This window comes from Eschrichtius robustus, chromosome 15, assembly GCF_028021215.1.
Source record: "Eschrichtius robustus isolate mEscRob2 chromosome 15, mEscRob2.pri, whole genome shotgun sequence".
NCBI classification, from domain to species: Eukaryota; Metazoa; Chordata; class Mammalia; order Artiodactyla; family Eschrichtiidae; genus Eschrichtius; species Eschrichtius robustus.
The window spans coordinates 64,286,424-64,314,328 of record NC_090838.1 but is presented as its reverse complement, the minus strand read 5'-3'; the positions used below and the strand labels follow the sequence as shown (position 1 = coordinate 64,314,328).

The window sequence follows — 27,905 nt, the reverse complement described above, 5'->3', positions numbered from 1 at the left end:
TCCACTTGTCCCTGCCCTAGGCCATTCCTTAGCCTCTATGCTTACATCTACTCTACTCAAGGGACCATCCCAGAATGTGTTCCTCAATCCACCAATTTCTAATTCTTCAGAGATAATCTAATTTGCCCAACTTTGGTTGTCCCATCATTGTGCCCCAGATCAGAGTTACGGAGAAGTATGGAAGGGCCAGCCATTGCCTGGAGACTACATCGGTATGGATGGCAGCAGAGCAGACACTCCAAACATATCTTTTACACATATGTAATAGTAAAACTATGCACTTTATGCATTGGCCGCAGTTGTGCTTCTCATGCCAACCAGAACTTTTAGAATTCTTCAAGTTGCCCATGAGAGTATAGGTGGTGGAGTTTTGCAAAACCATCCCCCTCTGGGACAGGCACCTCAGAGGTCATGCCGTGTCTTTGTAGTGGACACCAGTGGATGTCACTACAATACCACACCAATCCCTAGGGTAGTGGAAAAGGGGAAGCTCTAACCTGTGGATCTAGGAGAACTTTGGAAAGTTTGTCTTATCCACCACGCCTTTCTTCTTTCATTCTAAAATCATTTTAGGGGATGCTGTGTTAGGTCCTGTGGGAGAATTAAAAGGAGTAAAGTATGAATCTGTTCTCAGAATGCTTATCGTCTGGTGCAGGTGTCAACAAACGTATCTGTTAAGGGCCAAACGGACAGTGTTTCAGGCTTTTTGCTCATATATGATCTCTTCTTCCTCTGCTTTCTTCTTCTCTTTCTTTTTTTCACAACGTTTTAAAAATTTAAAAACCATTCTTAGCTAGCTGGCCATATAAAAACAGGCTGTGGTGTGCTTTTAACCTGTAGGGCATGGTTTTCTCACCCCAATCTAGTGTAAAAGGCAGGCGTTTGCTCATACACACAGATAACTAAAAACCAGGGCAGTACGTGTGAAGTGGTGAGAACACGGCTCTCTGTCAAAAGACTTGCCCTCAAACCTTGTCTCTTATAAGCTGCTTGATCTTGGGCAGGCTCCTCATCCTCAAAGGGTCTCCTTACCTACACAATGAGAGTAGTGACAGACCTACCTCGGCGATAGATTTGCAGATTGAAGGATATAATATATGTAAAGTGCTTAGCATAGCGTCTGGCACATAGAAGGTACTCAGTAAGCTTTAACCATTGTCAGTATTATTGTGCATGTGACAAAGTGCATGGGAGTCAGAGGAAGGAGAGGTCCCTGCAAGCTGGGCCCCTGGGGGAGCTTTGTCATGAAGGAGGTAGCCTTTGAATTAGGCCCTGACCAGCAGAGGTGGAAGAGAGAACATCCAGGTGTAGGAGGGGGTATCTCCTGAGGGGCAGTGAGGAGAAGGTGCTGGCAGACTCTGAGGGAGACTGACAAGTCTATAAATGACAGACCCATTAGGTAATTACAAATGCCTTCTGGACACACAGACAAGTAGCCCTCAGAGAAGTTTGGCTCCAGAAGTGTTCCCTGAAGGAGCCAGTTCAGAATTTGCCAGTAGCTTTGTCTGATGGCATTCACTTAGCCGTGGGCTCCTCCTTACCCCTGAATGAAGACATAATGTGGGTTCACTAAATGCATGAGCTGGGAGCAAGCCCTCCCCACCCCATTCAATTCCCCACAGCTCTGGGAATGCCACACCCCTGCCCCATCCCTGCCAGCTGCACTACTGGGTACACTTTTTGGGAAGAAGTGGTTCTCCAGTAATGCCCAAATCGCACTGTATAACTAAAGGTCCTTAGAGGAGACTCCTAGGTTAGCAAGGGGAAAGACTTTCAATCACAGAGAGTTAGCCATGGAAGTTCATGGGTTCATTCCAGAACAATTTAAGAGGTCTCCACCTCTCTAGTCCCAGTCCCAGGCAAATCTCATTTGCAGGGATGGAGGATTCCAGACATCTTATTCTGAGTCTATTAAACATTTGAATCACTTTGCTAATGTGCCTCATTCTGATTCTATAATTTTCTGATGATAATTTGACTTTCCATGTATGGCTGCCTATAAGGAGAGAATGCAAGGGCTAGAAGATGAGATTAACTAACCCTTATAACTGTTGTAAATCTCATTGTAAATTAAATAAATTGGCCTTTGGGTTTATACATCAACCCTTGTGAACTTGGTTAGTGTTAGTCAATATCCCTGGACCTAATCATCTCTGGGACAATAAAAAGACAAATTTCTGAGTCTAGTCTGGAGTGGATACCCCAAGAGGCCTGTGGGGCCTTTCTGGTGCCATCAGCCCCTCTTTGTACCTTCTAAACTCCTGCATATGCATGTTGACCCTTGACCCATGCCTGCTTGCTCAGTCTTACATACTTAACAGTCTTTTAAATTCACTGTCAAGTTTGGTTTGTGAACATATTACTGAACTCAGATTTGGCTGCTCACCACTTGAAAGCCAATACTCAAAAGACAAGTGCTGGTAGGAATAGAAAGTTTGCTTTATTCAGGAGGCCAGCAACCTGGGGAGATGGCAGACTCCTGTCCAAAAGCCAGCTCCAAAGATTCTGCTCAACCATGAAAGTTTTTTGTTTGTTTGTTTTTGTTTTGACCATGAAAGTTTTTAAAGGGAGAATCATTTGGGGAGGATGTCAGTCTTCATTATCTTCCACTGTGTGCTGACTTTCTTTTGATTGGTTGGTGGTAAGGTAACAAGGCAGTGTTCCAGGAATCTTGTGCTCAGCCTGAAGTTACCATCCTCCACCTGGGTGGCCGCTTTAGTTCCTACAGAAGAACTCAAAGATATTGTTATGTATATTCTTTGAGGAGGAACCAGGACCCTGCCCCATGGCTGCACTTATTGTTTCTTGACTGATCCTCCTTAGTTTCTGCATTCTTTCCCTTCCCTTATAAACAATTGTTTGAATCTGCTCTTCAGAACTCTGGGAAGGTCAAGGAGGCTGAATGAAGCTTATCTCCTACAAACAAGAAACGGGGGACACAGAAAGAATTTGTACCCAGGAGGGCCCCACAGGGTCCTGCTCCCTTTCAAACATACCCACCATATGTGTAGTTTTAATCAGTTGTATAAATAACTTTTTACATTATTTCACATACATATTTTAATGCATGTGTTTGTCATCGTGTAGTATGAATTTGCCAAATAAATTGGAGGAATGGGCAAGAATTTGCTTAGGAGTTCTTCTTTTGAAAAACTTTCCTTCTGTAAATCATCTGTTGGTGCCTCTGTCAAAGACTGAACCTAGGGAGTATCTGATGGTTACCAGGTATCTCTAGGACAGTTCTTCATTGCCCCATAAGAGAATTAACACTGGCCTTTGGTTTCTTCTGGAAAATTCAGGGCACTGATATGACTCAATGTGGAGTTAGAGAGCTTTGCTGGATAATGGGGATAAACTGACTTTCACATTACTTTTAAGAAATGAATCTGTTAGAATCACAAAATTTATTACAAACAAGCCTCAGGCAGAAAGTGAAAACACTGTCTTGATGCTTTGTAACTAATACATGAAAGTCAAGTCTTAGGATGATGGATGATGGGGTGGGCATGGAAGAGTAACAGACTAAAAGTCAGTGAGCCCACATAGATAGAGAATTAACACAGTGTGGGTATGTACTTTACAACTTTTAGGTGAGTAAACTTAACTTCATCTGAGAAATAAATTCATACAGTTCTAAGTCTTAAAACAAGTGTTTAGAGGCAACATAAACTTATCATTAAAGGTTGCATTGTATAGGAAATTAAATTTTTAAAAAATATTTAAATCAGGGTGTCCTAAGGGTAATTTTTGCAAAGAAATTAACCATATATAATTTAATGATATTGATATGCAAAATAAGTGCAGAAGGAAGGGACCTTCACTCTAATTGCCATAGATATAGATATAGATTTAGATTTAGATATAGATATATAGATATAGATTTAGATTTAGATATAGATTTAGATTTAGACATAGATATAGATTACAGATTCCAGATTTTACTCTTATCTAACCACACATAATGGTCTGCTCATTGCTTTGTTTTCTCAAAGACTTGTGTCTTCCTTTTTAAAAGTATTGTTTCTCAGGCCCCTAGATTCTTTTTTTTTTTTTTAACATCTTTATTAGAGTAGAGTTGCTTTACAATGGTGTGTCAGTTTCTGCTTTATAACAAAGTGAATATAACAAAACAAAGTGAATCAGTTATACATATACATATGTCCCCATATCTCTTCCCTCTTGCATCTCCCTCCCTCCCACCACCCTCCCTATCCCAACCCTCTAGGTGGTCACAAAGCACAGAGCTGATCTCCCTGTGCTATGTGGCCGCTTCCCACTAGCTATCTATTTTATGTTTGGTAGTGTATATATGTCCATGGCACTCTCTCACTTTGTCCCAGCTTACCCTTCCCCCTCCCCGTATCCTCAAGTCCATTCTCTAGTAGGTCTGCAACTTTATTCCCGTCTTGCCCCTATATTCTTCTGACCATTTTCTTTCTTTTTTTTTTTAGATTCCATATATATGTGTTAGCATATGGTATTTGTTTCTTTCTTTCTGACTTACTTCACTCTGTATGACAGTCTCTAGGTCCATCCACCTCACTACAAATAACTCAGTTTCGTTCCTTTTTATGGCTGAGTAATATTCCATTGTATATACGTGTCACAACTTCTTTATCCATTCATCTGTTGATGGATACTTAGGTTGCTTCCATGTCCTGGCTATTGTAAATAGAGCTGCAATGAACATTGTGGTACATGACTCTTTTTGAATTATGGTTTTCTCAGGGTATACGCCCAGTAGTGGGATTGCTGGGTCGTATGGTAGTTCTGTTTTTAGTTTTTTAAGGAACCTCCATACTGTTTCCATAGTGGCTGTATCAATTTACATTCCCACCGACAGTGCAAGAGGGTTCCCTTTTCTCCACACCCTCTCCAGCAATTATTGTTTGTAGATTTTTTGATGATGGCCATTCTGACTGGTGTGAGATGATATCTCATTGTAGTTTTGATTTGCATTTCTGTAATGATTAATGCTGTTGAGCATTCTTTCATGTGTTTGTTGGCAATCCGTTTATCTTCTTTGGAGAAATGTCTATTTAGGTCTTCTGCCCATTTTTGGATTGGGTTGTTTGTTTTTTTTATATTGAGCTGCATGAGTTGCTTCTATGTTTTGGAGATTAATCCTCTGTCAGTTGCTTCATTTGCAAGTATTTTCTCCCATTCTGAGGGTTGTATTTTCATCTTGTTTATGCTTTCCTTTGCTGTGCAAAAGCTTTTAAGTTTCATTAGGTCCCATTTGTTTATTTTTGTTTTTATTTCCATTTCTCTAGGAGGTGGGTCAAAAAGGATCTTGCTGTGATTTATGTCATAAAGTGTTTTGCCTATGTTTTCCTCTAAGAGTTTGATGGTGTCTGGCCTTACATTTAGGTCTTTAATCCATTTTGAGTTTATTTTTGTGTATAGTGTTAGGGAGTGTTCTAATTTCATTCTTTGACATGTAGCTGTCCAGTTTTCCCAGCACCACTTATTGAAGAGGCTGTCTTTTCTCCACTGTATATTCTTGCCTCCTTTATCAAAGATAAGGTGACCATATGTGCGTGGGTTTATCTCTGGGCTTTCTATCCTGTTCCCTTGACTATATTTCTGTTTTTGTGCCAGTACCATACTGTCTTGATTACTGTAGCTTTGTAGTAGAGTCTGAAGTCAAGGAGCCTGATTCCTCCAGCTCCGTTTTTCTTTCTCAAGATTGCTTTGGCTATTTGGGGTCTTTTGTGTTTCCATAAAAATTGTGAAATATTTTTGTTCTAGTTCTGTGAAAAATGCCAGTGGTAGTTTGATAGGGATTGCATTGAATCTGTAGATTGCTTTGGGTAGTAGAGTCACTTTCACAATGTTGATTCTTCCAATCCAAGAACATGGTATATCTCTCCATCTATTTGTATCATCTTTAATTTCTTTCATCAGTGTCTTATAATTTTCTGTATACAGGTCTTTTGTCTCCTTAGGTAGGTTTATTCCTCTTTTATTCTTTTTATTGCAAAGGTAAATGGGAGTGTTTTCTTAATTTCACTTTCAGATTTTTCATCATTAGTGTATAGGAATGCAAGAAATTTCTGTGCATTCATTTCATATCCTGCTACTTTACCAAATTCATTGATTAGTCTAGTAGCTTTCTGGTAGCATCTTTAGGATTCTCTGTGTATAGTATCATGTCATCTGCAAACAGTGACAGCTTTACGTCTTTTCCAATTTGGATTCCATTTATTTCTTTTTCTTTTCTGATTGCTGTGGCTAAAACTTCCAATACTATGTTGAATAATAGTGGTGAGAGTGGGCAACCTCGTCTTGTTCCTGATCTTAGTGGAAATGGTTTCAGTTTTTCACCATTGAGGACGATGTTGGCTGTGGGTTTGTCATATATGGTCTTTATTATGTTGAGGAAAGTTCCCTCTATGCCTACTTTCTGGAGGGTTTTTATCATAAATGGGTGTTGAATTTTGTCGAAAGCTTTCTCTGCATCTATTGAGATGATCATATGGTTTTCCTTCTTCAATTTGTTAATGTGGTGAATCACGTTGATTGATTTGCATATATTGAAGAATCCTTGCATTCCTGGGATAAACCCCACTTGATCATGGTGTATGATCCTTTCAATGTGCTGTTGGATTCTGTTTGCTAGTATTTTGTTGAGGATTTTTGCATCTATGTTCATCAATGTTACTGGCCTCTAGTTTTCTTTCTTTGTGACATCTTCGTCTGGTTTTGGTATCAGAGTGATGGTGGCCTTGTAGAATGAGTTTGGGAGTGTTCCTCCCTCTGCTATATTTGGAAGAGTTTGAGAAGGATAGGTGTTAGCTCTTCTCTAAATGTTTGATAGAATTCGCCTGTGAAGCCATCTGGTCCTGGGCTTTTGTTTGTTGGAAGATTTTTAATCATAGTCTCAATTTCAGTGCTTGTGATTGGTCTGCTCATATTTTCTATTTCTTCCTGGTTCAGTCTTGGAAGGTTGTGCATTTCTAAGAATTTGTCCATTTCTTCTAGGTTGTCCATTTTATTGGCATATAGTTGCTTGTAGTAATGTCTCATGATCCTTTGTATTTCTGCAGTGTCAGTTGTTACTTCTCCTTTTTCATTTCTAATTCTATTGGTTTGAGTCTTCCCTCTTTTTTCCTTATGAGTCTGGCTAATGGTTTATCAATTTTGTTTATCTTCTCAAAGAACCAGCTTTTAGTTTTATTGATCTTTGCTATCATTTCCTTCATTTCTTTTTCATTTATTCCTGATCTGATCTTTATGATTTCTTTCCTTCTGCTAAATTTGGGGGTTTTTTGTTCTTCTTTCTGTAATTGCTTTAGGTGTAAGGTTAGGTTGTTTATTTGAGATGTTTCTTGTTTCTTAAGGTAGGCTTGTATAGCTATAAACTTACCTCTTAGAACTGCTTTTGCTGCATCCCATAGGTTTTGGGTTGTGTTTTCATTGTCATTTGTCTCTAGGTAATTTTTGATTTCCTCTTTGATTTCTTCAGTGATCTCTTGGTTACTAAGTAGTGTATTGTTTAGCCTCCATGTGTTTGTATTTCTTACAGATTTTTTCCTGTAACTGATATCTAGTCTCATAGCGTTGTGATCGGAAAAGATACTTGATACGATTTCAATTTTCTTAAATTTACCAAGGCTTGATTTGTGACCCAAGATATAATCTATCCTGTAGAATGTCCCATGAGCACTTGAGAAGAATGTGTATTCTGTTGTTTTTGGATGGAATGTCCTATAAATATCAATTAAGTCCATCTTGTTTAATGTATCATTTAAAGCTTGTGTTTCCTTATTTATTTTCATTTTGGATGATCTGTCCATTGGTGAAAGTGGGGTGTTAAAGTCCCCTACTATGATTGTGTTACTGTCGATTTCCCCTTTTATGGCTGTTAGCATTTGCTTTATGTATTGAAGTGCTCCTATGTTGGGTGCATAAATATTTACAATTGTTATATCTTCTTCTTGGATTGATCCCTTGATCATTATATAGTGTCCTTCTTTGTCTCTTGTAATAGTCTTTATTTTAAAGTCTATTTTGTCTGATATGAGAATTGCTACTCCAGCTTTCTTTTGATTTCCATTTGCATGGAATATCATTTTCCATCCCCTCACTTTCAGTCTGTATGTGTCCCTGGGTCTGAGGTGGGTCTCTTGTAGACAGCATATATATGGGTCTTGTTTTTGTATCCATTCAGCCAGTCTATGTCTTTTCGTTGGAGCATTTAATCCATTTACATTTAAGGTAATTATGGATATGTGTGTTCCTATTACCATTTTCTTAAATGTTTTGGGTTTATTATTGTAGGCCTTTTCCTTCTCTTGTGTTTCCTGCCTAGAGAAGTTCCTTTAGCATTTGTTGTAAAGCTGGTTTGGTGGTGCTGAATTCTCTTAGCTTTTGCTTGTCTGTAAAGCTTTTAATTTCTCCGTCAAATCTGAATGAGATCCTTGCTGGGCAGAGTAATCTTGGTTGTAGGTTTTTCTCTTTCATCACTTTAAATATGTCCTGCCACTCCCTTCTGGCTTGCAGAGTTTCTGCTGAAAGATCAGCTGTTAACGTTATGGGGATTCCCTTATGTGTTACTTGCTGTTTTTCCCTTGCTGCTTTTAATATTTGTTCTTTGTATTTAATTTTTGATAGTTTGATTAATATGTGTCTTGGCATGTTTCTCCTTGGATTTATCCTGTATGGGACTCTCTGTGCTTCCTGGACTTGATTAACTATTTCCTTTCCCATATTAGGGAAGTTTTTGACTATAATCTCTTCAAGTATTTTCTCAGTCCCTTTCTTTTTCTCTTCTTTTTCTGGGACCCCTATAATTCGAATGTTGGTGCATTTAATCTTGTCCCAGAGGTCTCTGAGACTGTCCTCAATTCTTTTCATTCTTTTTTCTTTATTCTGCTCTGCAGTAGTTATTTCCACTATTTTATCTTCCAGGTCACTTATCCGTTCTTCTGCCTCAGTTATTCTGCTATTGATCCCTTCTAGAGAATTTTTAATTTCATTTATTGTCTTGTTCATCTCTGTTTGTTTGCTCTTTAGTTCTTCTAGGTCCTTGTTAAACGTTTCTTGTATTTTCTCCTTTCTATTACCAAGATTTTGGATCATCTTTACTATCATTATTCTGAATTCTTTTTCAGGTAGACTGCCTATTTCCTCTTCATTTGCTAGGTCTGCTGGGTTTTTGCCTTGCTCCTTCATCTGCTGTGTGTTTCTCTGTCTTCTCATTTTGCTTAACTTACTGTGTTTGGGGTCTCCTTTTCGCAGGCTGCAGGTTTGTAGTTTCCGTTGTTTTTGGTGTCTGTCCCCAGTGGCTAAGGTTGGTTCAGTGGGTTGTGTAGGCTTCCTGGTGGAGGGGACTAGTACCTGTGTTCTGGTGAATGAGGCTGGATCTTGTCTTTCTGGTGGGCAGGTCCACGTCTGGTGGTGTGTTTTGGGGTGTCTGTGGCCTTATTATGATTTTAGGCAGTCTCTGTGCTTATGGATGGGGTTGTGTTCCTGTCTGGCTAGTTGTTTGGCATAGGGTGTCCTGCACTGTAGCTTGCTGGTCGTTGAGTGGAGCTGGGTCTTGGTGTTGAGATGGAGATCTCTGGGAGATTTTTGCCGTTTGATATTACGTGGAGCTGGGAGGTCTCTTGTGGACCGGTGTCCTGAACTTGGCTCTCCCACCTCAGTGGCACAGCCCTGACGCCTGGTTGGAGCACCAAGAGCCTGTCATCCACACAGGTCAGAATAAAAGGGAGAAAAAAAAGAAAGAAAGAAAGAAGAAGATAAAATAAAATAAAATAAAGTAAAATAAAATAAAGTTATTAAAATAAAAAATACTTATTAAGAAAAAAAATTTTTTTAAGTCGTAAAAAAATTAAAAACGGACAGACAGAACCCTAGGACAAATGGTAAAAGCAAAACTACACAGACAAAATCACACACAGAAGCATACACATACACACTCACAAAAAGAGAAAGTCCACCTTTGAGGTGCTCCCAAAGTCCACCTCCTCAATTTGGGATGATTCGTTGTCTATTCAGGTATTCCACAGATGCAGCATACATCAAGTTGATTGTAGAGATTTAATCTGCTGCTCCTGAGGCTGCTGGGAGAAATTTCCCTTTCTCTTCTTTGTTCGCACAGCTTCTGGGGTTCAGCTTTGGATTTGGACCCGCCTCTGCGTGTAGGTCGCCTGAGGGCATCTGTTCTTCGCTCACACAGGACGGGGTTAAAGGAGCAGCTGCTTCGGGGGCTCTGGCTCACTCAGGCCAGGGGGAGGGAGGGGTACGGATGCGGGGGCGAGCCTGCGGCGGCAGAGGCCGGCATGACATTGCACCAGCCTGAGGCGCACCATGCGTTCTCCTGGAGAAGTTGTCCCTGGATCACGGGACCCTGGCAGTGGCGGGCTGCACAGGTTCCCGGGAGGGGCGGTGTGGATAGTGACCTGTGCTCGCACACAGGCTTCTTGGTGGCAGCAGTAGCAGCCTTAGCGTCTCATGCCCGTCTCTGGGGTCCGCGCTGATAGCCGCGGCTCGCGCCTGTGTCTGGAGCTCGTTTAGACGGCGCTCTTAATCCCCTCTCCTCGCACACCAGGAAACAAAGAGGCAAGAAAAAGTCTCTTGTCTCTTCGGCAGCTCCAGACATTCTCCCGGACTCCCTCCCAGCTAGCTGTGGCGCACTAGCCCCTTCAGGCTGTGTTCACACCGCCAACCCCAGTCGTCTCCCTGGGATCCGACCTCAAAGCCCGAGCCTCAGTTCCCAGCCCCCACCCGCCCCGGTGGGTGAGCAGACAAGCCTCTCGGGCTGGTGAGTGCTGGTCGGCACCGATCCTCTGTGTGGGAATCTCTCCGCTTTGCCCTCTGCATCCCTGTTGCTGAGCTCTCCTCCGTGGCTCCGAAGCTTCCCCCTCCGCCACCCGCAGTCTCCGCCCGCGAAGGGACTTCCTAGTGGGTGGAAACCTTTCATCCTTCACAGCTCCCTCCCACTGGTGCAGGTCCCGTCCCTATTCTTTTTTTTTTTTTTTTTTAAGTTACTTGCCTTTCTTTTATCTATCTATCTATTTATTTATTTATTTATTTATTTATTTATTTATTTATGGCTGTGTTGGGTCTTCGTTTCTGTGCGAGGGCTTTCTCTAGTTGTGGCAAGTGGGGGCCACTCTTCATTGCGGTGCGCGGGCCTCTCACTACCGCGGCCTCTCTTGTTGCGGAGCACAGGCTCCAGATGCGCAGGCTCAGTAGTTGTGGCTCACGGGCCCAGTTGCTCCGTGGCATGTGGGATCTTCCCAGACCAGGGCTCGAACCCGTATCCCCTGCATTGGCAGGCAGATTCTCAACCACTGCGCCACCAGGGAAGCCCCCGTCCCTATTCTTTGTCTCTGTTTTTTCTTTTTCCTTTTACCCTACCCAGGTACGTGGGGAGTTTCTTGCCTTTTGGGAGGTCTGAGGTCTTCTGCCAGCATTCAGTAGGTGTTCTGTAGGAGTTGTTCCACATGTAGATGTATTTCTGATATATTTGTGGGGAGGAAGGTGATCTCCGCGATTTACTCTTCCGCCATCCTGAAGCTCCTCCGCCAGGCCCCTAGATTCTGATGTCAGTCTGGAGTCAGCCTGGATGTTGGAATTTGTTGAAAGTTCCCAGATGATCCTTGCAGCTAAGGTTGAGAGCCACTGATATACATGCTAGCCAGGGCAGGGCCAGTGGGGGTTATAATTTATTTCCATCTGAGGATGGAACTAGAGTTCAGGTCTCTCAGTTTTCAGCCCTCTCCAGATCCTAAAAGGAGACCCTCCCATCTAGTGGTTTGGCGGTGCCTAGTAACTGGCCCCATGATGATTTCTACCACTCTTGGTATTAACTGAAAAGCAACTTCCTCTAATCGTATAGTGACCAAGTTACTAGTCACAGAAAAGGCCTCAGTTCTGGACACCCTTTGCGTGACTGAGAACTGCTTTCTGTGACATGTGACTCTTCGAGCTTCCATTCAGCTCCGTCCCAGTTGGGAGGGACACTTGGCACCTGCCCTTGCTCTGGACAAAATCCCTGAGAGTTCTTTTCCAGCCCAGAGATTTTCTTTCCATTTGACCTGCTTCTCCAACTCTAATTCCCCACTTTTGAAGCCAACTGTGGTATAAAGCTCACTTTGCAATGAGTTGCTTGGGATTACACATTAACCACTTTATCAGGCTTCCAAAAGTTTTTAAGCCTGGCTTTGGCCGGAGGCTTTTTAAAGAGCCCATTCCTTTATTCATCCTGAAAAGTGGTTAAATGTTTTATTATGGAAATTTATACAAAAATTGTATATAAATTTGTATACAAATTTATACAAAAGTGGTATGTAGTAGAATGACTTCCCTCAACATAACCATCACCCAGCTTCAATGGTTACCAGCTTACTCATGGCCAATTTCGTGCCTCTATTTCTACCCACTACCCCAGACACACACACTGGATCATGCTGACACAAATCCCACTCCCCATATCAATCCATCTGTAAATATTTCAGTAGGTGACTCTAAAAGATAAGCCCTCTTTCTTCCTTCCCCCATTTTTTTATTGTGGTAAAATATACTTAAATATAATATTTACCATCTTAACTGCCTTTAAGTATATAGTTTAGTGGTATTTAATACATTCACAATGGCGTGCAGCCATCACCACCATCCATCTCCATAGTTCTTTTCATCTTATAAAACAGAAACTCAGTACCTGTTAAACAATAACTCTCCATTCCCTTCCCCCCAGCCCCAGATACCACCGTTCTACTTTCTGTCTCTAAGAGTTTTAGCTACTCTAAATGCCTCATGTTAAGTGGAATCATATAGTATTTGTCTTTTCACGACTGGCTTATTGCATAATGTCCTCAGGGTTCATCCATGTTGTAGGATATATAAGAATTTCCATTCTTTTTAAGGCTCAATAATATTCCTCTGTATGTATGTACCACATTATGCTTATCCATTCATCCACTGGTGGACAGCTGGGTTGCTTCCACATTTTAGTTACTGTGAATAATACTGCTGGGAACATCGTTGTACAAATATATCTTCAAGACACTGTTTTCAATTCTTTCGGGTAAAGGTGATGCCAAAACCTTGGCCTCTGTGCACTGGTGCCGAATTGAATCTCAGAGACAGAGTTTTGGGTGAAACAGAAAAGAAAAAAAAAAAGCTTTATTACTTTGCCAGGCAAAGGGGGACCCAGGGGGCTCATGCTCTCAAAACTGTGTCCCAACCCAGGGGAATTTGGTGAGTTTTATAGCAATAAAACTATTGCTCAAGTGTGGTGTTGCTGATGAGGATCAGGGTGTGTGCAGGCCTGCATTCCTTTAATCTGGCCTCAGGTGGTCTCCTAATTAGCTTCTGTGGATCTAGAGGTTATCAAACTGTGACCTTCTCTCTGGAATGAAGAGTTCTGTAGAAGAACTCAAAGATATTGTTATGTGTATCCCTTGAGGTGGAACCGGGACTCTACCCCAAGGCTGCACTATTGTTTCTTGACTGCTCCTCCCTTGTCTCTGCATCCTCTCTCTTCCCTGATTAGCAACTGTTTGAACCTGCCCTTTGGAATGCAGGGAAGGTCATGGAGGCTGAAACCTATTCCCTACAAACAAGAAACGGGGGACACCGAAAGGCCTCTGTGCCCAGGAATCCTACAGGGCCCTTCTTGGTTTCAAAGGCCTATTTCTTTTTAACACAACCGCAATATTACTGTCACATCTGGAAAAAAATGACAGTAATTCTTTATTTTCATTGAATTATCCATGCAGTATTCATATTTATTTCCCAGATCACCTCATATATTTTTTAATGTGATTGGTCCACACATTGCATTTGGGAGATATGTCTCCTACATCATTTTTAATCTACATGTTCCTCCTCCTTTATTTTTCCCTTGCAGTTGCCATTATTGCTAAAGAAATTGCATTGTTTGTCCTAATTGGTTTTCCACATACTGGATTTTGTTAACTGCATCCCTGTGGTGGTGTTTAACATGTTCCTCTGCCCCTGTCTTTCCTGTAAAGTGGTAGTTGGGTCCAGACTCATTTGATTCCTGTCTGGCTTTTCCACAAGACTATTTCATAGGTGGTGGTCTCTGCTTCCATCAAAAGGCAGTTCCTGCCCAGCTGGTCTTTGTGTGTATACTTGTGATGTTACTAGACTCTGATGATCATTGCTTAGATCATTCTGAGTATTTTAAAACAATTTAAACCCACGATTGTTGAGCTCTCTTTTTCCCAGTCATTTTCTCATAGTGATTCTCATAGTGATTACCCAAAGTAATCACTGAGGCCTCACTACCCTCAAGCAGGAAGGAGCAAGCATTTGATGAGGACTACTCTGGGCAGGAGATCAGAAGGGACACCAGAGAGGAAACAAGGTCCCTGTCCTCAAGAAGCTTGACGTCTATTTGGGGGGACAGGTATATACCAGAACGATTAGGAAACACGATTGACTACAAATTAATTGTCATTTTAGCCTCTGAGCCCCAGAAGTCAGGAACTTTACTTAGAACAATCTGTAGCAGAGTTGCCTGGATCCCACCCAGATATTCTGATGTAAATTGGTCTAGGATATGACCTAAACATCAAGATTTTAGAAGTATCTGAGGTATTTTTATATGCAACCAAGTTTAAGAATCATCATCCTAGGAAAGGGGTTCTTAAAGTGTGGAATATTACTCAGCCATAAAAAAGAATGAAATAATGCCATTTGCAGCAACATGGATAGACCTAGAGATTATCATACTAAGTGAAGTAAGTCAGACAAAGACAAATATCATATGATATCACTTTATATGTGGAATCTAAAAAAAATGATACAAATGAACTAATTTACAAAACAAAAATAGACTCACAGACATAGAAAACAAAGGGGTTATGGTTACCAAAGGGGAAAGGGGGTGGGGGAGGGATAAATTAGAAGTTTGGGATTAACAGATACACACTACCACATATAAAATAGATAAACACCAAGGACCTGCTATATAGCACAGGGAACTATATTCAATATCTTGTAATAACCTATAATGGAAAATAATCTAAAAAAAGAATATATATAACTGAATCACTTTGCTATACACCTGAAACTGACACAACATTGTAAATCAACTATACTTCAGTAAAAAATTTTAGAAAAAGAAATGCAGGGACTTCGCTGGTGGCATAGTGGTTAAGAATCTGCCTGCCAATGCAGGGGGACACGGGTTCAATCCCTGGTCTGGGAAGATCCCACGTGCCGCGGAGCAACTAAGCCCGTGTGCCACTACTACTAAAGCCCGCATGCCTTAGAGCCCACACGCCTCAACTACTGAGTCCATTTGCTGCAACTACTGAAGCCCGCACGCTCTAGGACCCACCTGCCACAACTACTAAGCCCGCGTGCTGCAACTACTGAAGCCCGCATGCCTAGAGCCTGTGCTCCACAACAAGAGAAGCCACGGCAATGAGAAGCCCACGCACCTCAACGAAGAGTAGCCCCCGCTCGCCACAACTAGAGAAAGCCCTCGCACAGCAATGAAGACCCAACACAGCCAAAAAAAAAAAAGGAAAAAAGAAAAGAACAGAAATGCAGTATCTTGGGCCCCATCCCAGACCTGCTGAATTAGAACCTGCATTTTAATAAGATCCCCAGGTGACTTGAATGCACATTAAAGTTCAAGACATGCTGGTGTAGAGGTATGTACTCTACTTAAAAAATCAGAGAAATGAAAGCATAGAATGGCCATGCTGGGAAGGAGTCTTCAGAGATCCACTCCACCTTTTCAACTGGTGTTCTCGGAGCCATTCTAAGGGAAAGAGGCCATGTCCCCTCTTATACAAAAAGAATGGGACCTATGTGCCCAGAACAGTTTGCCTGCATTGGGACCCCAGACAAGTCCAACTATCCCTGAGCCACATGGTTGTATATGACTACAGGGCAGAGTCTCGTCAACCCTCAGGGCAAAAATAACCTGGGAGTTTCCATGGCCAGGCCACCCTCCTGGTGGCATGACCATCCAGACATCAGTATTTTTAAAAATTTCCTCAGGCAATTCTAACAGACAGCCAAAGTTGAAAACCACAGCTGCAGACTTTGGGTCCTCCACGTTTCTATATTCTACTCAAGGTGAAAAGTGAGCTTAATTTCTAGCTGTAGCCATAACAAACACAAAATTAAGTTCAGGCCTTGGGTTTACGGTTTCAATATCTGGATTCCCAAAATAGTTGCAAGGACAACTGAAGAGGTATCCCTAGTGAAGTTGTTGAGTATCCTGGACTTTTTAAAAATCAAGTTCTCAAGAGATGGTGGTAGCAGGAGTCTAGTTTTGGCATTGCCTTGAACCTGGAAACAGGTAACTTTGCTTTTCTGCAAACTGTGCTCAGGTTGGTTGAGACCTTTTCTGTGTATAGAGCTAATGTTTTATGGGTGCCTGTAACACAGTACAAATAGTTGAAGTCCTGGAAAGTGAAGAGGACCAATTGTTCTTGCTATCCAGCGTTACTAAAAGGATGTTTCAAAGGGTTTCAACTCACCTTTCCAGATGGAGTTGCATTTGTATAGGCAGGAAGCTGAAGGTTAGATGCGTGGGAGAGAACTGCCCGAATGTCCACCCAGGATGTTTATGAGACAGTGTAGAAAGCAATCAACCCAAGTGGCCCCACTTACTGGGACACATCATACCTTTGGGTGGATGGGGTAAGGCTGTAGAGTAGCAAAATGGTCCTCAGTGGCAAGGAGACAGTGTGGTTTATCTCGTGTATTTTTGAGGTAAAAGGGGGCAATTTGAGTGATTAAATAGGAGAAGGACTCTCAGGGAGAAGAGTGAACATCTGACAAAAACATTTGGACCTGTCCTTTGATTTCTTCCTTGCAAACCATTATATTAATACAAGTTTTAGAAAAAGTTTGTATTGATATTATACAGACTTGGATCTACCATAATTTAAATAATGTTCTCCCAAACATATTTCCCCATTAAAAAAGTCCACTACACCATGGTGAGTCTCCAAGGCAAGTGTCTGAGTGGTCTCTGCTCCAGCCCCATGTCTTCACCTCCCAGGCCTCCTCTAATCAAACCTCCCCATCCTTCGGAGTTTGGGACTAGCAGATGCAAACTCATATATAGAATGGATAAACAACAGGGGCCTATTGTATAACACAGGGAACTATATTCAATATCCTGTAATAAACCATAATGGAAAAGAATATGAAAAAGTTTATATATATAATTGAATCACTTTGCTGCACACCAGAAACTAACACAACTTTGTAAATCAACTATACTTCAATTAAAAAAGAATCATTTAAGGACTTCCCTCGTGGTCCAGTGGTTAAGAGTCTGTGCTCCCAATGCAGGGGGTCTGGGTTCGATCCCTGGTCAGGGAACTAGATCCCACATGCCACAACTAAGAGCCCGCATGCTGCAGCTAAAAAAGATCCCGCATGCCGCAACTAAAGATCCCTCATGCCTCAACTAAAGATCCCGCATGCCGCAACTAAGACCTGGCACAGCCAAATACATACATACGTAAATATTTTTTAAAAAAAGAATCATTTACCTGTAATAACAGGTCCATAATAACACTTGTCAATAAACATGTATATATTTAGAAAAAAAACCTCCCCATCCTGTGTCCATCCAAGCCCCCAAGGCCCCACCAGGCTCCAAGTAAACTGGTCTCAAGTAAATGTATTGAATCAGGATATTAAACACTGATACTGCAAAGTGCTCACACAATTGTGTAAAGAAGAAATCTGACAAAGGAAAAGATGTTCAACCTCACATGTAGTCAAAAGAATGCAAATATGATATAATTTTTCAATTACAAAATGCACAGAAGTGAAAAGGAATGACAATACTAGAGTTTGAGAGACTTCAGAGAACTGTGAGGTCTCCTGTACATTGGTGGAAGTATGAATTGGCACAGCTTTCTGGAGAACAGTTTGACAATGTATGTCATACACGTAAAAATGTGCAGACACAGCAGTCCCACTCCTGAGAGTTTATCGTGAGGAAATTATTGAACAGGAAAGGAAATTCAAACCAGCCTTGTTTATAATAAAGAATAATTAGAAATAATCTAAATGTCGACCAAATGAGGATTATTCACATAAATTATGGTCTACTCATACAATGGAATGCTAAAGAGCCTTTTAAATGATATGAATATTTATAGACATTTATAGACATGAAAGGATATCCATTAGATACCACACCCTTATGGTGTCATTAATGTAAAAGTGTGTGTGTGCATGCATGCACATGTGTGTTCATGCACACAGAGACCTAATATGAAGGTCATCAGAATATCAACCATGGTGTCTTCTGGTTGGGAGAGCTTTGAATGCCTTTACTTTCTTACTTCCTTATTGTTTCTAAACTTACAAAAGCAACGTTATTTATTTTCACATTAATAGCTAACACTAACAGAGTGTGCATTATGTGCCAGGCACTTCTCTAATTGCTATAAACTGTTAATATTCCTGAAGAAAACAAAGGTGGTGAGAGATTGAGTAACTTGCCCAAAGTCCATAGCTAGTAAATGTGAAGCTGGAGTTCAAAACTTGGTTGTCGGGACCTCCCTGGAAGCGCAGTGGTTAGGAATCTGCCTGCCAATGCAGGGGACACGTGTTCGAGCCCTGGTCCGGGAAGATCCCACATGCCGCGGAGCAACTAAGCCCGTGCGCCACAACCACTGAGCCTGCGCTCTAGAGCCCACGAGCCACAACTACTGAGCCCACGTGCCACAGTTACTGAAGCCCACGTGCCTAGAGCCCGTGCTCTGCAACGAGAGAAGCCACTGCAATGAGAAGCCTGCGCACTGCAATGAAGAGTAGCCCCCGCTCACCGCAACTAGAGAAAGCCCGCATGCAGCAACGAAGACCCAACGCAGCCAAAGATAAATAAAAAATAAAACTTGGTTGTCTTGCTCCACAGGTTGCGCTCTTACTACACCAATTAACCCCAATAGATTGAAAGTCTCTTAAATCCTACCCCCCACCAACAACCCCACACTTCCCTCCAGAAGTAACCATTTACCCACCTGACAGGCATCCTTTCAAAACTGCTGCTGGGCATGTTCAGACACATGTGTAAACACACACTCACACACACGTGTGTGTTTTTCTTTTTTTTATAGAATGGGATGGTATTGTCCATCCTGTCAGTACGCATAGTTCACCCTCGTGCTTTTTATCTCTGAGGGTTATTCTTCAGCATGGATGTATGGAATTGATGTGACCATGTCTTTACTGAAAACTGGTGGTTTCCAGTTATTCACCCGACTGGACAAAGCTGCAGTAAGCGTCTCCTGGTATACATATTAGTGTGTGTAGATGTGCAATGATATTCCTGTGATAATTTCCTAGAAATGGAACTGCTCAGTCAAAAGACAAAAGAGACTCCCCAGTTCCCCACCCCAAGAAGGTTATGTGGCTACCCCATATATATAAATATATATATACACACACACACACACACACACACACACACATACTATATTCATACATACAGTTTATGAGTGCCCACCCCCCATGTTTCCACCAACACAGGAAGTGGTCAATCTTTTAAATTTTTGCCAATATGAGAAGTGAAAGATGTTGTTTCATTTGCAACAATTTAAATGTTCTTGATTACTAGTAAAGTTGAACATCTTTTCATACATTTATTGGCCATTATTTCTTTTCAGAATTGTTCATTTTTCAGTTGGAAGCAGGGGGTGCAGGTTTGATCCCTGGTCGGGGAACTAAGATCCCACATGCCATCTGGTGCAGCCAAAAAAAAAAAAAAAAAATCCTTTGATGCCCTGTTTGTTGCAAATATTTTCTGAGTATGTTGCATTTATGTGAATTTCATTTATGTCTTATTGTGTGATACAGAGGTTTTAGTTTATTTTTATGTAACAAAATGTGCCCATTTATTTTCCCTTTATGGTTTTACATCTTGCTTAGGAAGTCTTTCTCCACAACCACAACAAGAATATTCTCCTATATTCTCTTCTAGTATATTTATATTTTTGTTTATAGATTTTAACATTGTTATTTATTTATTTTAATTGTGGTAAAATATATATAACGTAAACTTTACCATTTTAACCATCTTTAAGTGTACAGTTCAATAGCATTAAGTACATTCACATTGCTGTGTAACCATCACTACCATCCGTCTCCTGAACTCCTTCATCTCACAAAACTGAAACTCTATACCTCTTAAACAGTAATTCCCCTGCCTCTCTCCCCTCAGCCCCTGGTAACCACCATTTTACTTTCTGTCTCTATGAATTTGACTACTCTAGGTCCCTGATAGAAGTGGAATCTTACAGTATTTGTCCTTTTGTGAAGGGCTTATTTCACTTAGCATAATGTCTTCAAGTTTTATTCATGCTGTAGCATGTGTCAAAATTTCCTTTATTTTAAGGCTCAACAATATTCCATTATAGATTTATTTTTATGTCTAGGCTTTAATCCACATAGAATTTAGTAGTGCTTGGTAAGAAGTAGGGACTTTTTTATATTTAGGTTGGTCATCTTTTAAACGGCTCCTCCATCAAAACCCAAATTCCCATGGGGGCTCAGGTCTGTTTCCAGACTGTTGTTTTATTGATCCCTTTGTCTATATCTGGACTGGAATTACAATGCTTTAATTACTCAAGGTTTTCAGTAAGTTTTTGTATCAGCTAAAAGCATGTCCCATCCCCATTCTTCTTTTTTAGACTTTCCGGAACCACTCTCAGACATTTACTTTTTCAGGGGAACTTTAGAATTAGTTAGTCACAGTCCAAAAAATACTCCCCTGGGATATTGATTGGCATAGCTTGACGCTACTCACTAACTTGAGGTCGACATCTAATAAAGCTGAGCCAACAGGTTTCCAGCCAGATTTTGCTTCCCAGTGGCTCTCCAGGCTGTGTGGTGCTGCCCTCTGCGGGGGAGGTACAGGCCAGTGCTACCTCTGCCAGCCTGCCCAAGGCCTTCCCACTTGGTCCCCTCCACCCTAGCCTATGATTCCAAGGCTTCTAGAAAGGACAAACTCCTACATACCCTTGGTTTAATTTCTTTCCTTCCTCAAATGACGTTTGGATTTTAACTTGAACTTTCAGAGCCAAAATCCTAGTGGGACTCATGGAAACCTCAGGCCCTACACTAGAACTGTGGGGAAATACTTTCCTGCTCCCAGCAAACACCCCATAAGGCAGACACTGAACACATGTGTGACCAGTAGATGGGTAACTAGGGTCCAGTGGATGATTTTTTTAACAGCTCTATTATTAATGGATACCATAAAGTTCCCTTGTTTTAAGTGTATTAATTAAATGATTTACAGTAAATGTACAGAGTTGTGTGACCATCACCAAATTCAATTTTAGAACATTTCCACCACCCTAAAAGTATCTTTCATGCCCATTTATGGTCATTCTCTGATGCCACTTCGTCCTGAGCATTACCGCATCAGGAGGAGTGGGGGACCGAGTGGGGATGTCCCCGGGAGATCCTCTGCCTGTGAGTCTAGGACCAATGCCCCAACAATGTGCATAGCATGACTCGTAAGCCAACACTCCTCTCCTGAAGAGGCCCAGCTGGGGGCTCCTCCTGAGGGCAAAGGCCATGCTGAGCCCCATCCTTACTTTTCCAGGTGGATAAAGTTTGAAGAAAAGGTAGAGGAAGGAGGCGAGCGCTGGAGCAAGCCCCATGTGTCCACACTGTCCCTGCACAGCCTCTTTGAGCTCCGGACCTGCCTGCAGACGGGGACGGTGCTGCTGGATTTGGACAGCGGCTCCTTACCACAGATCATAGGTGAGGCAAGGACCGCTGTGGCCCCCACCAAGCAGGGCAGTGTCCCCCTTCACCTGCCCCATCTCATGCCCACCCTTGGTCTGCATGGCACACCCACCTCTGATGCCTGCCTAATTCTGCAGAGACCAGGCTTTGGGTCTGAGACGCCTAAGGCAGTGTCACAGATGCTCCAAGTTTCAGATACACGTAGAGAGGGAAAGGTCAGCCTCTGAAATGCCATCCAGCAATGTAACAAAAGGGAGAAGGGCTTCTTAACATGGTTGGAGACACCTATTGCCATGGCAACCTGTTTCTTGTCAGGGTAAATAGATCACCATTCATCTTTAGGAGATTAGCTCTCGTTTGATAGAGTGGCAAAGGGAGGGAGCGGCTTGCCTTATCATCCCTAAAACTTCTTGTGAATTTTGTTTTAGTACATTCAATTTTGCCAGAACTACATTGCCCAAAATACTTTTCTAAAAAGAATTCATGTTAGGACTAAAACCACTTAGCATTGTACCTTGTGCTTCTTAAGGTACTTTCATGTGTACAATTTCATTTATTTTCCACAATGTTATTGATAGAAAGAGCAGAGAATCCTATACCCACACATGCATGCACATGTGCACCCACATGGGCACACAGTGAACCCCCATGCACACACACATGCATCCACATGCATAAACTCCCACAGACATGCACACACCCTTCCACATATAAGGAGGTTGACCGTTCATGACTGGTCCAAATTTTCAGTTTGTAGCAAAGGTGGGACTCTTTCTACATTCCCTGCCTCCTTTAGGTCACTTTGAATCCCACTAATAACAGATGAAACTGAAGACCCCCACACCCCTGGTCATTCGGTGCCACATGGACAAGGCATGTTTGTTTCCCACTTAGATGATGTCATTGAAAAGCAAATCGAGGACGGCCTCCTTCGGCCAGAGCTCCGAGAGAGGGTCAGCTACGTCCTACTGAGGAAACACCGTCACCAAACCAAGAAGCCCATCCACCGCTCCTTGGTTGACATTGGAAAGTCAGTCTCCTCCACCACCAGTGAGTCGGGCCATACGCTGGTGGCTTGTTCTATGCATGCATCTCAAACCTGCAACCCTCCACTCTTGATATCCCAGAGTTGAGATGCCCAGACACTAGCCTTGCTGGACCTGTCAGATAAATTCAATAATCAGTACAAAGTTGATAACTCTGGTAACTAAAGAGACTTGAGGAATCTCCTTAGATGAATTATTTTAAATGGAAAATGTTTAGCCTACAGTGGGTATGTACTCGGCACTTACCTGTGTTCCAGGCACTGTCTGAGTGCTCCACGTGCATTAACTCACTTCATCCTCACAATAACCCCATGACTAGGTACTGTTCTCATCATCCCCAGTTTACAGATGAGGAGGCTGAGGCACGGAGAGGTTAAGTTACTTACCTAAGATCACATGGCCGGTAGGTTGTGGAATCAGGGGTGAACCTAGGTCATCTACAACACCTGGTGTCTATTTAATCAATTGTATATCTATTTCACTTTCAAAGGTACAAATGTTTTCTCTAATCATGTTCAGACTATTCACCTGCTTAAAAAAATCCTGAAAAACAAGAACCAAAACCGAAACATCCTTTCTTCCTAGAAGGGGAAGAGACATGTCTTGCAGCCCAGCTTTATTTAGGTGAAATGATTGTAAACGTGAATTGTGCTAACGTAAGAAGCTGCGCCACTCCAGCAAGTCTGCCGAAGTCAAATCTCTTCTGTCCCTCCTCCCAGATCGCAGCCCAGGCCGGAGCCCCGCGGCGGGCCCGAGCCTACACCACTCCACCGAGGACCTGAGGATGCGGCAAAGCGCAAATTACGGCCGCCTGTGTGAGTATCTTCTTTCTCTGCCACTGTGTGGCAGCTTCGTCCTGGCTGTGGCCACTCTGGAGTCAATTTTCATACTTTCATAGCAGAGGAGGTAAAGCCCAGGGTCTGTCTAGAACTCTCAGGCATCAGAAGAAATCTAACTTTCACCCTAAACCTGGGCTGCCCTCAGAGTCTAACTTACTACCGTAATTTTCTAAATAATTACTCCAAGAACTGCAGCTCTAATCAAGTCCTGTCATAATCAATACCCAATCCTGTGTGCTAGTCATTTTTAACTTAGTCTGTGGCTTTATTTTCACCAAACTGATCATTAGCCCTGTTTTTGGTGAGAAACAATCCTAGAAACAATTAAAAGCAGGCTAGGTCCTTTGCCCCAGGACAGAGAATGTTCCCGTCCCTGGATGACAGTCTTGGGCCCCAGACAATGAGATGCTGGTGGAGCTGCAGCCCCCGAGGGCTGTGACTGGGTGAGTGGAGCCTGTGAGGGGCATGGTCACAGACCGGGCTTTGTCAGGCAATTCATCAGGGCTGAACAGACAGGTGAGCTGTGAGGCAAAGGAAAGAGGGAACTTGGGAAGTGAAAAGAAAAAGCAGCATGAAGGAGTATTTTCCTTCAAATACTTTTACTAGAATGACAAGATACGAACAAGCACATCCCAGGGCTGTGCCCCTGACCGGGCCAGAGGAATGCTTCAGGGCGGTGACGGTGATGTGACCTTTGCCACGGCAGGGGTTTGTTCTTAGTGACCCCAGGATGCTCTTAGTCTCCCTGGTCTTGGTTATTCCGCAGAGGGACGCTGGCAATCAGAGGCGGTGGACGGCTTTGGGACGAGCCTTTTGCTCAGTTATTCACTGTATATGAAGTGCCAGCGCTGCCGTGGTGGGGACCTGGATAAAAGACATGAATAAGTGATTACAGCTTTGTGTGCACACCTCCCCACCCCAAGGTGGCACCTGGGAAGGCTCAAAGAGGAGGAGACACTTGCCTGAGTCTTGGAGAATAAATAGAAGTTTTCCAGGAGCATGGGGGAGGAAGAGGGTGTTCTTTAGAACAAAGGAAACAAACAGCATGTGAAGGGAAGGTGCTGTGAAGGGTGTGCCACATATTCGGGGAAATAGTGTGATTCAGTTCACCAGGATCTAAGGGAAAGCGGGTCCAATCCAAAGGGGCCTATGAATCCTGCAAAAGGCCCCAGCCTGTATTCTGAGGGTAATGGGGACTCCTGAGAAGTTTTATGCCGGGACATATCATGATCAGATTTTTATTTGAGAAATAAACTAGAAGGGGCTGAACTATTGGGACCAAGAGACGGGGGCCATGTTCGGGCAGCGAGAGCAAGAACAGAGAGAAGGACCCCGCTGGGATCCAGCGACTGGTGGGAAGTGGGAAATAAGGAAGAGGGAGGCGTCGAGGCTGGCTCCTGGTCTGCTCTGATTGCCAGTGGACAAAGGGGAGGAAGCACCGGTGGTGTGGGGTCTACGGGGGGAGACGTTTGATGGAAGACAACGAGTTTCGTTTCAGGTGTGTTGAGTTTGAGGTGCCAGCTCAGGCTGCTCAGAGGAATCTGGAGCTCAGGACAGATCTGGACTGGAGACCCAACCTGGGCATCCCCAGCACGAATGTGGATGGGGAAGAAACAGGAGGGGATGGGATTGACCGAGGAGGACGGGGGTGAGGCCTCTGGAGGGTTTGAGTGCAAAGCAAGGCCCTGAGGAGAGCCCAGCAAGAGAGGATCCTGGATGGAAATAAGAGAGGGGAGCCAGTGGAAAGCAGAGTCTGGAAGTGCGGGGACACCACAGACCACAGAAAGCCTGAGAGGGCTCACTGGATGTGGCTGCTGGTGGGAAATGAGAGCTGAACTTCTCCTGCCTTAATGGAGGAAGGAGCTGTTCGAATAGTTCACCACCACTGTTCTCGCCATGGGGAACCCCACCTTCCTTCCCTCTGCCGGCCCAAATCCCCAGCCGTCTTTAAAGACTCGCATGGGTCATGGAGGACAGAGGTGAAACTGCTCTTTTCTCTCCAGCAAGGCCCAAGCTTAGTGACACCTGGCTCATTACCCAATAGTGTGTCTGTGTCCCTCCCCACCTCAGGGCCTGGCGCAGAGCAACATCTTAGTCTCTGCCCAAGAAGGCAGGGCGGAGGGCTGGGACCAGGGCGTAGCACACTGAGGAGTGAGAAGGACACAGTAGAACCTGGGGCCCAGCAATTCTTTTAAGAAAGCTGCCATTGAAAAGAAGAAAAGAGAGAGAATGCTAGCTGAGAGGGGCTGCAGGATTAGGGGAGGGGAGTTTGCTTTGGTTGTGAAGATGGGAAAAGCCTGTGTAGAGACCAAGAGAAAAAGACCTGCGAGAACCTGTCTTCCCCTGATGGACCTTCTTTTCCTTTTCTCCTAGGTCACGCCCAGAGCAGAAGCATGAATGATATTTCTCTCACCCCAAATACAGACCAGGTAGTAAAGCCCCTGCACTTGGCTGCAGTGGAGGGCCAGGGCAGGAAGAAGTCTTTGGTTTCAGGGGTAGGGAGCCCCTACAGGCAAAACTCTACTCCCGTGAAAAAGTGGGAGTCCCCCGGAAGGATGCGGGTGGGGCTCTGGGTTGCCTTGGTGACTCAGTCCAGTCCATCACTTGGGTGCTGGCTCTGTGCCAGGCCCTGGAAGGAGTAGGAGACAGAGAAGTGTGATCAGATGAGATGCCAGCTATCCCTGACCTTGGGGTTTATTGGAGAGAGAAGACTGCCACACAGAGTTTCACCTCATCCATGACCCGCAAACACTTTTAAGGATGAAGTGGGGGCTTGGGCTGGTAGAGAAGAGCAGTGGGGCCTCCCTGTGGGGACAATAATGATAGTGAATCAACTGGACTGCCCAATAGTGTATCTTCTCCTTGGCTAGTGCCGGATAAAGTCAGTTCGTGTCTCCCACCAGCTTGGCTGAAACCTCCTTGATGAGATCAGAATCCCGCAGACAAGTTGAGTCCAAGTTCTAAGCCCACAGCCCAGGACCCCCATGACTCTGCCCCCGAGGGAAGCCCAGAGGAGGCTGCCCTCAATTCCAAACATTCACATCTCAGGGGCAGAAGGTCCCAAGGTCTCCTTGCCTGTGCCCCCAGGAGTGGGAAGGAAGGTGATGAGGGAAACCTGAACTTTGACACCTACTCCTCAGAAGCTTGGGTGACCTCCAGGCCTCCAAGGCAGTCCCAAGTTTGATGGAAGGCAAAACAAGAGTATTCCCTCATGTCAGTGTCTCCAGGGCCCTTTGGTGGCCAAAATAATAAAATAACAATAATAACGGCATCAACCAACATTTGAGGTCCACGCATTGCATGCACTACATTGTGTGGTGCATTTTCTGTGCATCATGAGGGTACTATATCATCTTCACTCTACAGATGAGAATATAAAAGCAGTTAAATAACGTGCCTAAGTTCATGCAGCTGAAAGGTGGCATACCCATGATTTGATCCAGGCAGTCTGACTCTAGAGCCCTTAATTTGGGAGTGACTTAGGAACGAGTATTCTGGAATATTATTTAGAGAAGAATCCCACTTTACTATAGTCATGCGCACAGACAGTGGAGCCGTTATAAGAAAGCACTGCCTAGTAAAAGTTTTTCACAACCTATTTTTCACTACCTAAGTGGTAAGACGAATACTCTCCTCTACTTTCCCCCGGCAATGCTGCCTTTGATTTAGGGACTGGAACCCAACACCAGACACCAGCGTCCAGCTCTCCTAACTGGTTGTGTGATGCTGCTTCTCAGTATCTGCAGCAGCCCTGGCAGTTCTTCAGGTGTTCTTTAGGTGCAACTTTCTTCACCACTCCACATTGGCCCTGAGTTCCAGTGAGTTCCCGGTGATCAGAGTGTGGATTCCAACAGCATCTCTGTGTGCAGTGACTCAGCAGAGCTGGACCAGAGTCCCCTGTGTTCAGGCAGTGGAGTCAGCAGGACCCTGGTTAGACAAGCCCATGTCCAGACCATCACCAAGCCAGGGTGGCCAGAACACCAGCATGGCCCATTTCTGGGATGCCACAACCCTGGCCTCCTTACTGGGGTCACAGCCTACAAGGGAGGACCAAGGCCCTGTTTTAGCTCCTCTCCGCTCATGGTTACGAGCGTGTTGCATGGGCCACCCCAGAGCATTGCTGTTTTCAAAAGCTTGTTCTCCAGGGCACTCCTGCCACCCACCTGCTCCCTGCCTGATGCCCAGGGACATGGAGTTGGCAGGGAGACAGTGCCTGCCCTGGCACACCCAGACCTCCATCCTGAAGAACCTGCTTATGAACCAGCTAACTGCTCCTGGGACAAAGGGACTTTCTGAG

The 27,905-nt window shown here is 43.6% G+C and overlaps 1 protein-coding gene across 1 annotated transcript in view; it reads left to right on the top strand.

Moving 5' to 3' along the window:
• The window catches only part of SLC4A5 (solute carrier family 4 member 5), a 94,267-nt gene that overhangs the window by 26,651 nt on the left and 39,711 nt on the right, over nucleotides 1-27,905 (top strand). Inside the window, exons 4-7 of the mRNA XM_068565158.1 lie at nucleotides 21,578-21,738; nucleotides 22,618-22,773; nucleotides 23,489-23,584; nucleotides 25,982-26,037. Coding sequence (XP_068421259.1) covers nucleotides 21,578-21,738; nucleotides 22,618-22,773; nucleotides 23,489-23,584; nucleotides 25,982-26,037 — 469 coding nt within the window. The remainder of the gene's footprint in view (nucleotides 1-21,577; nucleotides 21,739-22,617; nucleotides 22,774-23,488; nucleotides 23,585-25,981; nucleotides 26,038-27,905) is intronic.